The 12,726-nt window shown below is 40.4% G+C and overlaps 1 protein-coding gene across 2 annotated transcripts; it reads left to right on the top strand.

The window, feature by feature from the left end:
* The first annotated feature begins 476 nt into the window (after window positions 1–476).
* On the top strand, window positions 477–11,691 carry LOC111771535 (diphosphoinositol polyphosphate phosphohydrolase 3-beta). Of its 2 annotated transcripts, XM_070258249.1 has the most exons (2): window positions 477–1,752; window positions 5,725–11,691. In XM_070258249.1, coding segments are annotated over exons 1-2 (495 nt in total). In that variant the 5' UTR covers window positions 477–1,258; the 3' UTR covers window positions 5,726–11,691. The 2 variants fall into 2 exon arrangements, with proteins under 2 accessions (XP_070114350.1, XP_023489465.1); XM_023633697.2 differs by lacking the exon at window positions 5,725–11,691 and having other exon boundaries at window positions 603–2,460.
* Window positions 11,692–12,726: the final 1,035 nt, after the last annotated feature.

Below are 12,726 nucleotides of genomic sequence, written 5' to 3'. Positions count from 1 at the left end.
GCTGTGGGGGGCCACTTCTTGGCCAAGAGGACAGGATGACCAGAGAGGTGAGAGAGCACCAAGTGGCCTTGCTGGAGTCCCCGTCCCACGCCAGGGGCCTTCCAAAAACCAAAATGTAAAGCATGAAGAGATTTCCACAGGCGTGTCTTCCAAAACCCCAACCGGTACTTATCAACGAGAAAGAGAGAAGGGCGGAGTGTGCGGAGGATCGAGGTTCTCGGGACTTAATCAAACACTACTCGGGGGGTTCTCCAGTTGTTGGGCGAATATGGCTCAAAGTGCAAAGGGCTGAACCAAGTAAGGCAAGGAGTTTACTGATGAGGAAACTGAGGAACAGAAGTTAGGTAAGATGTCAAGAGGGGCTCAAGACAAGTGTTAAGCAACGGGCTGTGCCAAGATGCCTGGCAAGGTGAAGAACCTGTTGAAGAAAGAAAACTGTATGACATGACTCAGCAGAGATTAGGTCCTGTTTTGCCAAGAATACCGAGGATCGTTTTGACAAAACTGGGGCCTTGCTCTAAATAAGCCGGTCCTATTCATCGTGGGCGATGGTGATGACGATGCCCTTGATCTTACTGCGTGTAAAAGGACTGCGCGTGTGTGTGTGTTTCCTGCAACCTGGTGGGGTGAGGAGAAACGTCCGGCCACGCCACAGCCACGTTCAGCTCTAAGGCACACGTGGAAAGAACCTGGGCCCAAGGCACAATGCGGTGAATTGAACCCTGGGGGAAGGAGATTCCCAGCCTGAGGCGCGCGGGGCGCCTGCGCAGTGGGCCCCAGGCGCTGCGCGCTGCGGGAGCCGCGAGACCCCCGCCCCCGCCCCCGCCCCCGCCCCTCGCCCGCCAACGTGAACGCGCACGCGAATGGAGACGCGAACGCGCACGCGAATGCGCCTCACCTCGCTCAACCCCTGCCCGGGCGGCTGAGCAGGGAGGGAGGCGCGCGCCCTACCTGCTGAGGGGGCCGCGGGTGGGCTGTGTGCAGAGTGGCGGGCTCCCCGGCGGCGGCGGCGGCGGCAGCGCCACCTCCTCCCTTCGGGCGTCTGCGCTCGGGACCCTCCGCCGCGCGAGGGACGGACTGACTGACGTACCTCGCCCGCCCCCGCCCCCGCCCCCGCCTCATCTTCCCCTAGGCTCCGGGGCTCCCCGGCTGAGGCGCCTCTCTCTCCCCGCCCCTCGCCCTCGGCCCTTCCTCTCCCGGCACCTCGGGCGGCGGCGGCCAGAGCAGCAGCGAGCGGCGGGAGCAGGCGGCCTCGAGGATGAAGTGCAAGCCGAACCAGACGCGGACCTACGACCCGGAGGGGTTCAAGAAGCGGGCGGCGTGCCTGTGCTTCCGGAGCGAGCGCGAGGACGAGGTGCTGTTAGTGAGCAGCAGTCGGTACCCGGACCGCTGGATCGTGCCGGGCGGGGGCATGGAGCCCGAGGAGGAGCCGGGCGGCGCGGCAGTCCGAGAGGTGTACGAAGAGGCGGGAGTCAAGGGGAAGTTAGGCCGGCTCCTGGGCATTTTCGAACAGAACCAAGATCGCAAGCACCGAACGTACGTGTATGTACTGACTGTCACTGAGATTCTGGAGGATTGGGAAGATTCGGTTAGCATTGGGAGGAAGCGAGAGTGGTTCAAAATCGAAGATGCGATCAAGGTTCTCCAGTGCCACAAGCCCGTGCATGCCGAATATCTGGAAAAACTAAAGCTGGGCGGTTCCCCAACCAATGGAAACTCCGTGGCCCCGTCCCCGCCAGAGAGCGATCCCTAGTATGTACGGCTCCTGCACAGACTTCTGCTTTCCGCCTCCCTTAGAATAAATAGTGGCCGGAGCACCCCTGTGCCGTGTGCGGTCTTCGGGGCGGAGGGAGGCTTCTTTTGTTTCCTTGGCAGACCTCTGAATCACGCTTGCAGACCGCCTCAGTTGCCAGGCACTGTTTTCAATTTGCGCGTTTTTCAGATGCTTTGAAAATCGCTTCTGGTAGCGCTGTAACATATTTCGGAAAGCCAAAGCCACGTGGGTTTTTTTTTAAAGGTGCCTTAACTGCTCACCCAGCCCTTGGGGGGGAGCTGTGCGTGTGTGTGTGTACACGTGTGTACGCGCTGTGGTTTGTTCTTTTACGTTTCACACATACTTTGTGTGTGTGTGTGTGTGTGTGTGTGTGTGTGCGCGCGCGCGCGCGCGCACGTGTGCTTTTTTGGTACCATTCTTGTGGTTTGTTTCGTAGGGATCTGATCGCTTGGTTGTGTGGCATCTTTCATTAATTTTTTTTCTTGTTTTCTCGTTCATAGCATTCGCCCTTGTCAGTAAGCCCTTCTGTGATGGGAATTGGTTTAAGCGATCAGTTTTGAATTTAAAAAACATTTAAGAAATTTTACATCTTGTGCTCTTTCCGCACTGGACCATAATTTGATCTCTAGAAATGTAATCTAGTTTGCCCTTTTCGGAAATTTCTTTATTCTTATGTAGATAATTTGACTTTCAGAAAAAAAAATTTCTCACCTGGTAATTTTTCACTGCTTACTTGAAATGGCCGTTTCCCCATTTTCCCCCTACAAGCACCAACGAAGTTTAACAAAGTGTTACTTCTTAGGAAGGTATTGTTGGCCAAGCACATCCTGAGGTGTACATATTAGCATGAAAACTGTGTTCGTGGAGTATGATGTAGCATGCTCAGCCTCCAACTCTATTGCCTTTTTCTTAATACCCTAGAAGAAGCATAGTTCTCTAAATGTAAGTTAGTTTTTGGAAGAAAGTTATTTCCCACGTTTGAATTTGGGATATTCCAGTTAAACTTGTCTGAATGCCAGTAGCCGGAAGAATGGAATCTTATATGGTAATTACATCCCAGTTGAGCGAGGTAGCTTTCTTGATATTCAGCTGTTACAGACTTCTCAGAGTGTTAGGACAATCTCTCTTAAACATTTAGGATAAACGTTTGTTCTCACAGGACAAACGTTGAGGTACCGAATTAAAAGATCTTACATTTGCCTTGATGCTTGCTTACAATCAGGAGTCCCATCTGAAATACTTAAGTCTTGGAACTTCCTCTGTTCTCTCCAGCCATGTGAGAAAGTAGGTAGAAGTAAAGCCTACTCCATGAAGTGGGTACTGCGGGGGAAAAGGTCATTCCTAATTTGTAGGGCAATCTAGAATATGTCGTATCTCCTAATCATTACTGATAAATATTTGTCACTCAACTAACTTTTTGAGGATCACTTTTATGTATTCTGTATTAATAAATTTTGAAAGTTTAGATTCCTCTTAGAACTTATCTTCTCTCAGGAAGGTTGAGGAAAAGCTTGCTTTGTGAAGAGAGTATGCGTGGGGGATATTTTTCTACATCTAACATTTAATATCTTAAAAATATTCTATAGACCAATAATAAATATAAGTGGATAGTAACTGTAATTTAAATAATTTGTTATTCTAAAAATTAACCTTTTAACAAGAACACAATTACTGGTAGAATTGACTATTGCTAATTTTGTTTTATTTTGTTGCCACTGTTTTTAAAATAAGATCTTTGCCATGTATAAATATGTCTAAATAAAGTATATATTGTAGTTAACAAAAATTAATATCATCAAAGGAATGAGTAGAGTAGAAAATGAACAGCTTTTAAAAACCAATTATATAATTTCATATTCTATATTATGCAGAGTTATCAAATATGTTTTTCAAAAATTGTTTCTTTGTGCAGAAAGACATCTTGTTTTTTAAACAAACTTTCTAAATCCTATAAGTTGACCTTTCCTATTCCAACAATCCAAATCAACTAGTAGATATTCTCAGTAACCTGAGATTTTTCAAAGTATGCACTAACAGCAAAGAAACTGGATTATTGCATTATAACTATGGTCATGTGTCACTTAACAGTGGGGATATGTTCTGAGAAATGTGTTGTTAGGCAGTTTTGTAGTTGTGTGAACATCAAAGAGTGTACTCTCACAAACCTAGATGGTCTGGCTTACTACACACTTAGGCTGTATGGCACTAATCTTGTAGGACCACAGTCACATGGGCAGTGTGTCACTCATCAAAACATCTTTATGCAGCGTATACTGTATTTCATGCATAAAACTGCCTCCATCTAAAATGCTGCTGCAAATACCTGGGAGGTTACATGACATTCTTAGAGATAATGCGCAATCTTATATATTGACTTTTGAACTGTGTATCTGACAAATGCAAGAAGTGCAGTGTTGATGTTAATCTACTCCTGTTAGCTTGTAAATATTTGCTGTATTTTATTGAGAAACATTTGGATTGAGTTCTGTCACTTACTAGGATTTTCTTCAGTGCCCAGATATCTTTAATTTATGCAATTTGTAGAATGCCCAAGGCTTTCATTTCTAAATTGCAACAGAACACTTTACAGTTACTGCACTTTAAGTTAAGCTTTCAAATTCTCATGGGCAGCTCTTGTTATTTATGCTTCTAGAGTTCACTCTAGAAAAAATTAAAGAACCCAAAAGCCTTTCGTTTTAAAAGAGAAATCCAAAAAATTCAGGCTAAAACAATTGACACAGAAGTAACAAATCAAGTGGTATCTCTGACCTCCATCCTCCAAGAGTTTGATCCACAATTGGGATTTTCTCCCTACAGAGTCATTACATAGCACCCATGCATTATTTTTGTGATGATTGCACTAAAAATGTTCAGATGAATCTTTCAGGTTGTACCCCTCTCAAAGAAAAACAGTGCATTGATCAAAGATAAAGACTTTCAGACATGAGGTAGAAATTTGTTTTCAGCATGTTTTTTAAAAGGCTTTTTTTTCCCCCCTAAGTGGACAAGTGCCTATTCTTGTCTTTTAAAAAGTTTTGAGAAGACGTGTTGGAGTAAAGATAATATTGATATGCTTGATACATAATTTCCCTGGATGTCTAATGTATTATATTTTCTAAAAACGTATGTTTTGTCAATCAGATCACTGTTGAAAGAAGTAACTCTGAAAGGGATGAGGAGTGGCTGTAAATATTTTTAATTCCTTTGTATGGTTTCGTTTGAGAGAATTGTAAGGATTTCAACATTTTTGTATTTAGAAACATCAAATAAATGTTGGGGTGTGTGTGTGTGGAAGAGCAGGAACAGGCAACTTTTAAAGTAACAGCAACATTAGAGGGCCCTTCCAGGACATGGTTTAAAGGTCTGTGAAATTAGAGCTGCTCCTCTCACTTCCCTTTAAGTGGAGTCCAATTTTAAGAAAGAGCGATTCCTGCATCAATAGTTGTTAATTGGGAAAAGGGAGATGAAAATGCTCCTTTAGAGCCTACAGTACTAACAGCTGGCCAGTTTTCTTTTTCATGGTTCCTTTTGTGGAAGCACCAAGCAAAACAGGAAATATTTTTAGTGTCATTCTAGTATTGTAATCATCTTTCTGAATGACTGTTGGCCTGTTAGACTATGAACTCTGAGGACTAGGACACAGCCTGAGTCCTGTCCATATCCTCAGAGCCTAGAACTGTGGCTAAAATTTGGAGACATTTATCATTGATCCACAGGTTAGAAATGTCTACTATTAGTGTATTCTTGATTTCTTAGCTTTATATTTTAGCTGGAACAATCTGTTGTTCTCACAGCTCTCATCTGGCCTCACAGTGGAACTGCATTGGATAATCACTGAAAGTTTTTCCAATACAAAGTGGTTGATGAAGCATAGTAAATGGTCAATAAATATTTGTTGACCAGAAGAATTGATGATCCAATAAAACTATTAATGAGATATTTTTTTTTAGGTGAATGGCATAGATGTTGTTCAGATTTACTTTGAAAGAATCAAGTATGTGAACCCAATGATGAATGGAATTGTGAACCACAGGTGAGCTCTTTCGCACTCCCAAGGACACAGCTCATCCTATGCTTTTGGACATTTCTTCCCTGTTTATTAAAATGACTGTTCTCCAGGTTGTTGTACTACCACTGTATCTGTACAGACTTCTAATTTGGTTCCTACAGCCTTTTTAGTGCTCTTATGATTATGGTCTTTATTTCCCACCAGGTTATATGACCTTGAGTGCAAGGACCTTGTTTCTTTAGTCTTTTTATATATCTAGCGTACAAGACATCACTTGAAATATGGTAGACATCACTGAAGCTTTGTCCAAATAATTAATATTTTGTAATGACACTTAAGTGGTAAAGCATTCACCTTCTAATCTGGTGTTAGTTCAATAAATGCTGTCTGTCTAGCATATATGTGGCTTTTGTATTTCAGGTGTCACAAATGTTTCAAGGCAGCTGTGAGATACTAGAAAGCAAAAATTCTTACTCATGGGCCAGCCCTGGTGGCCTAGTGGTTAAGTTTAGCACTCTCTACTTAGGTGGCCTGGGTCCAGTTCCCAGGCGCAGAGCTATACCACTCATCTATCAGTGGTCATGCTGTTGTGGCAGCTCACGTACAAAAAGAGGAAGATTGGCAACAGATGTTAGCTCAGGGCGACTCTTCCTCAGCAAAAAAAGAGGAAGATTGGCAACAGATGTTAGCTCAGGGCGAATCTTCCTCATCAAAAAAAAAAATCTTACTCATGTCTATATCATCCCAGACATTATGTGCCCCCTGATGGCAGTACACTACACCACCTATGAAATTCACTTGCCAGAATTTTGTACCTAAATCTGATCGTGCCTCTAGACATAATTGCTAATCTATGGAAAATACAGGGAACAGAGAGACATTACTCTTCATCACAGAGATGGTATCAGCAGAATCCAGACAGTGGGAAACTACAGGACAAATGACCCAGTTTCTTCAGTAAATGAATTACCAGGATGAAAGAAAGAAATGGAGGATGATCCTATAGATTAAAGGAGACTTAAGAGACATATAACCAATTGTAATATATGGATCTTTTTTGGATCCTAATTTGACCAAACTGTAAATTTGTGAGACAATCCAGATAATTTGAAAATTGACTTGATATTTGATATTAGTTGGGATAATGGTATTGTGGTTATGTTGAAAACAAGAGTCCTTATCTTTTGGAGATTCATTCTCAAATATTTATGGTTGAAATGATGACTGGCGTTTGCTTCAAAATAGTAAGTCTGGATGTTAAGTGCATTGGAGATGTTGAAACAAGACTGGCCTTGACTTGATAATTGTTGAAGCTGGGTGATGGTTAAATGATGGTTCATTAGTATGTTCTTCTCTACTTTTGTATGTTTGACATTTTCCATAATAAAAAGTTAATAAAAATAGTTATCAGAGTTTTTATTAAAGCTAATATATAAGGCATAGAGAAAAGAAGAAGAGGAAAAATTTTAGATTGTTTAGAAAATGTTGGTTGTGAGGTGCCACTTCTGGCCCAAGATGTCAAATGCCCAAAGAGAGGAGAGCAACATACCCTAAAGTGGCTAGTGTTTCCCTTGCTACAGACCAGTGTTAGGAGTTTTTTTTCTCTTAATTTGGTCCATCGAAATAGGAAGAGTTAAGTTCTTATTTATATCTATTGGAAAATGGGAATGGATTCTCATATTCTTTGAGCAGGATTTTTGACAGCATTCACGGTCCAGTTCATATCAATGTGAAAAATGAAAGGGGTAGAGTCTCTAGGGAGCAAATTTATGGAGTTTTATAAAAATCCACAAAATGCATTTTTTGAATAGTTTTTCAAATAAATAGTGGCTATAAACTTGTTAATTACACATTCATTAACTTTCAAGTTACATTTGAAAGTAGTGAAACAGGAAAGTAACTAGTTGACATTCCTGACTGCAGTGAGCCACTTTGTGTTTCACAGACTGCAGATATGCCTTCAGTGTTGGGCTGTGCTTAGAATTCTGTAAAGGCTAACACCTACTAGGTCAGAGTTAGTGAAGTTGTACTGAAATCAACAGACATAGGGTTTGTTCTGATTTGTTTTGTGGGTCAAGAAGAAGCAAGCAAATTGTGAGAAGGACATTGGAGGCCCCTTCCAGGGAGGATGAACACTTTCATAAGTGTGAGGGGCTGTGAAGCTGAAGCTGCCCATTCTACTCCTGCTCTCCCCATGTGTTCCAATCCCAAGAGCGAGTGGTTCCCCAGAAACAACTGTTTCCTGGAAATGGGGAGATGAAATGTTTACCTCCGAGTCCTTTTCTACTCACAGCTGGGCAAAGCTTGCATTTCCAAGTTTCCCCTGCTAGAGGAAAAGAAGATTCCAGAGAAGTTCTTGTCAATCTTTTCCTGGAATTTGTTTCCTAACTTGAGTTTACTCTGATTTTAGCAGATTTTTTAAATTTAGAGGCAAGCAGAGCAAGGGGAATGGAACTGTAGGTGGTGGCTGTAATTAAAACAGTTGCTTGGAGTTCAATAGGCCATGGCTCAAGACTGGTTTGATCATCTACTAGCTATGAGGCCTTTGTCAAGTTACTTTACCCCTCTAATCTTCAATTTTCTCATCTGTAAAATGGAGATAATCATAGCCCATACCTTTGTAAACAGCACTGCTTCTGAGAAGTCCTTCTTGATCTCCTGGAGGTAAGGTATACTCTTGTGTTCCCAGGTACCCCATTGCTTTGTTATTTCATAGTTATTATCAAAATTATATTGTACTTATTAGCCTGAATGTCTCTACCTTCTAAACTCTGAGGTCACCTGGCTTTGGAACCCAGACTAGGTTGTCTCTGTGTTCCCAACGTCTGGCACAGAGCCTGCAACATATTGCCCCACAGGTACTCATGACATGTTTATTATATAAATGATTGTCATACCTCCTACTTGTCAAAAATATATTGCTATAATTTTACAAGATATTTATTTACAGGAAAATGTGAAAATGAGACAACATAAGACTGCAGTCTGTACTCAGATTTCTCTTTATTTGGAAGAATATTTTGTTTATAAATCATGCTTCCATTCTTCAGAATCTTCCTGTACCAATTATTCTTAACTTCTTAGCTTCATAAAATACTAAGGAATATTCCCTCACGTGCTGAACTGGCCCCAGAGCTGTATTTGATGATTCGCTGAAGGCTTCCCAAATACAAATAATTGAAAGACATGGCAAGCCCTCCGTATTTATTCAATTTAAGAACTGTTGAATGAATACAAGTATGCTAATTTTATTTCATGGTTAAAAGACAGATAGCAATCAGGATTATATGGTAACAAATTCACATATACAAGACAAGGCAAGGTCAAGACCTGACTGATTTGACTGGTAAAGATACAAATAAGCTACTTTAGATTTAGACAGTTTATTACTTACATAGTACAGAATAAGTCAAAAGTGCCAGCTCCCCAGCTCCTTTCCCACATACCCTAAAAGACAACAAAGAAACAAAGGGGCTGAATGACTGTAGAACAAGTTTTGGGATACTTTGTTGCTGAGGAGCCAAACCTAGACAGCAGCAGAGTGGTTTTTGTGCTACAGCTCTATTCTTTATTTTATTTTTTATTGCAGTAACATTGGTTTATAACATTATATAAATTTTGAGAGTACATCATTATATTTTGATTTCTGTGTAGATTACATCATCACCACCCAAAGACTAATTACCATCCATCACCACACACGTGCCTAATCACCCCTTTTCCCCTCTTCGCTGCCCCCTGCCCCTCTTGTAAGCACCAATCCAGTCTGTTTCTATGTGTTTGTTTGTTTTTATCTCATATTTGTGTGTGAGATCATATGATATTTGACTTTCTCCCTCTGACTTATTTTGCTTAGTATAACCATCAAGATCCATCCATGTTGTCACAAATGGCAAGATTTCATTCTTTTTTATGGCTGAGTAGTATTCCATTGTGTAAATATACTACATCTTCTTTATCCATTCATACCTTGATGGGCATCTAGGTTGCTTCTAAGTCTTGGCTATTGTAAATAAGGCTGCAGTGGACATAAGGGTGCATATATCTTTATGCATTCATGTTTGCATGTTCTTTGGATAAATACCTAGCAGTGGAATTGCTGGATCATATGGTAGTTCTACTCTTAATTTTTTGAGGAATGTCCATGCTGTTTTCTATAGTGGCTGCTCCAGTTAGCACTCCCACCAGCAGTGTATGAGAGCTCTCTTTTTTCCACAACTTCTCCAACACTTTTGTTTCCTGTCTTGTTAATTATAGCCATTCTGGCAGGAGTGAGGTGATATCTCATTGTAGTTTTGATTTACGTTTCCCTGTTAGTGATTTTGAACATCTTTTTATGTGCCCGTTGGCCATCTGTATATCTTCTTTGGAGAAATGTCTGTTCAGATCTTGTGCCCATTTTTTAATTGGGTTGTCAGTTTTTTGTTGTTGAGATGTATGAGTTCTTTGTATATTTTCGATATTAACCCCTTATCTGATATGTGGTTTGCAAATATCTTCTCCCAATTGTTAGGTTGTCTTTTCATTTTGTTGATGGTTTCCTTTGCTATGCAGAAACTTTCAGTTTGATGTAGTCCCATTAGTTTATTTTTTCTATTGTTTCCCTTGCCTGTAGAGACATGGTACTTGAAAATATGCTGCTACGACCAACGTTGAAGAGCATACTGCTTATGCTTTCTTCTAGAAGTTTCATGATTTCAGGTCTTACACTCAAGTGTTTAATCCATTTTGAGTTAATTTTTGTGTATAGTGTAAGATAATGGTCTACTTTCATTCTTTTGCATGTGGCTGTCCAGTTTTCCCAGCACAATTTATTCAAGATACTCTCCATTCACCATTGTGTGTTCTTGGGCTCCCTTGTCGAAAATTAGCTGCCCATAGATGTGTGGGTTTATTTCTGGGCTCTCAATTCTGTTCCATTGATCTGTGTGTCTGCTTTTGTGACAGTGCCATGCTGGTTTGATTACTATAGCTTTGTAGCATATTTTGAAATCAGGGAGTGTGATACCTCCAGCTTTGTTCCTTTTTCTCAGGAGTCCTTTGGCTATTTGGTGTCTTTAGTTGTTCCATATAAATTTTAGGATTCTTTGTTCTGTTTCTGTGAAAAATGTTGTTGGAAATTTGATAGGGATTGCATTGAATCTATAGATTGCTTTAGGAAGTATGGCCACGTTAATTCTTCCAATCCAAGAGCATGGAATATCTTTCCATTTCTTTATGTCCTCTTCAATTTCTTTCGATGTTTTATAGTTCTCAGTGTACAGATCTTTCACATCTTTGGTAATGTTTATTCCTAGATATTTTATTCTTTTTGTTGCAATTGTAAATGGGGTTATATTCTTAATTTCTTTTTCTGCTGCTTCATTGTTAGCGTATAGAAAGGCAACTGATATTTGTATGTTGATTTTGTATCCTGCAACTTGACTGTATTCATGTATTATTTCTAAAAATTTTTCAGTGTATTCTTTAGGGTTTTCTATACATAGAATCATGTTATCTGCAATAGTGACAGTTTCACTTCTTTTCTAATTTTATTTCTATTTCTTGACTAATTGTTCTGGCTAAGACTTCTAATACTATGTTAAATCAGAGTGGTGAAAGTGGGCATCCTTGTCTGGTTCCTGTTCTTAGAAGGATAGCTTTCAGGTTTTCTCCATTGAGAATGATATTAGCTGTGGGTTTGTCATATATGGCCTTTTATGTTGAGGTACTTTCCTTCTATACCCATTTTATTGAGAATTTTTATGATGAATGGATGTTGGATCTTGTCAGATGCTTTCTCTGCATCTGTTGAGATGATCATATGATTTTTATACTTCATTTTGTTAATGTAGTGTATTACGCTGGTTGATTTGTGGATGTTGAACCATATCTGCATCCCTGGAATAAATCCCCCTTGATCATAATGTATGAGCTTTTAAATGTATTGTTGTGTTTCATTAGCTACTATTTTGTTGAGGATTTTTGCATTGATTTTCATCAGTGATATTGGCCTGTAATTTCCTTTATTTGTTTTGTCCTTGTCTGGTTTTTGTATCACAGTAATGGTGGCTTCATACAATGAGTTAGGAAGCTTCCTGTCTTCAACATTTTGGAAGCGATTAAGAAGGGTAGGTATTAAGTCTTCTTTGAATGTCTGGTAGAATTCACCACGGAAGCCATCTGGTTCCCAGCTTTTATTTTTTGAGAGGTTTTTTTAAAAAAATTATTATTTGTTGTGGTCATAAGAGTTTGTAACATTGTGAAATTTCAGTTATACATTATTATTTGTCAGACACCTTATATATAATTGTACCCCTTCACCCCTTGTGCCCACCTCCCACCCCCCTTCCCCCTGGTAACCACTAAACTGTTCTCTTTGTCAATAAGTTTGTTTATGTTCCATAAATAAGTGAAACCATACGGTGTTTGTCTTTCTCTGTCTGGCTTATTTCACTTTATATAGTACCCTCAAGGTCATCCATGTGGTTGCAAATGGGATGATTTTGTCTTTTTTTATAGCTTAGTAGTATTCCATTGTATATATATACCACATCTTCTTTGTTCAATCATTGGTCAGTGGGTACTTGGGGTGCTTCCACGTCTAGGCTATTGTGAATAATGCTGCAATGAACATAGGGGTGCATGAGCCTCTTTGTATTGTTGATTTCAAGTTCTTTGGATAAACACCTGGTAGTGGAATGGCTGGATCATATGGTATTTCTATTTTTAATTATTTGAGAAATCTCCATACTGTTTTCCGTAGTGGCTGCACCAGTTTGCATTCCCACCAGCAGTGTATGAGAGTCCCCTTTTCTCCACAACTTCTCCAACATTTGTTATTTTTTGTCTTGGTGATTATAGCCATTCTAAGGGGAATAAGGTGATATCCTAAGTGTGGTATTGATTTGCATTTCCCTGATGATTAATGACGTTGAACATCTTTCCATGTGCCTGTTTGCCA

This window comes from Equus caballus, chromosome X, assembly GCF_041296265.1.
Source record: "Equus caballus isolate H_3958 breed thoroughbred chromosome X, TB-T2T, whole genome shotgun sequence".
Taxonomy (NCBI): Eukaryota; Metazoa; Chordata; class Mammalia; order Perissodactyla; family Equidae; genus Equus; species Equus caballus.
This window is presented reverse-complemented; position numbering and strand designations above follow the sequence as displayed.

Bases quoted from the DNA above. Each gene is read 5' to 3' on its own strand.
- LOC111771535 (XM_070258249.1), top strand. From the start codon at position 1,259: ATGAAGTGCAAGCCGAACCAGACGCGGACCTACGACCCGGAGGGGTTC.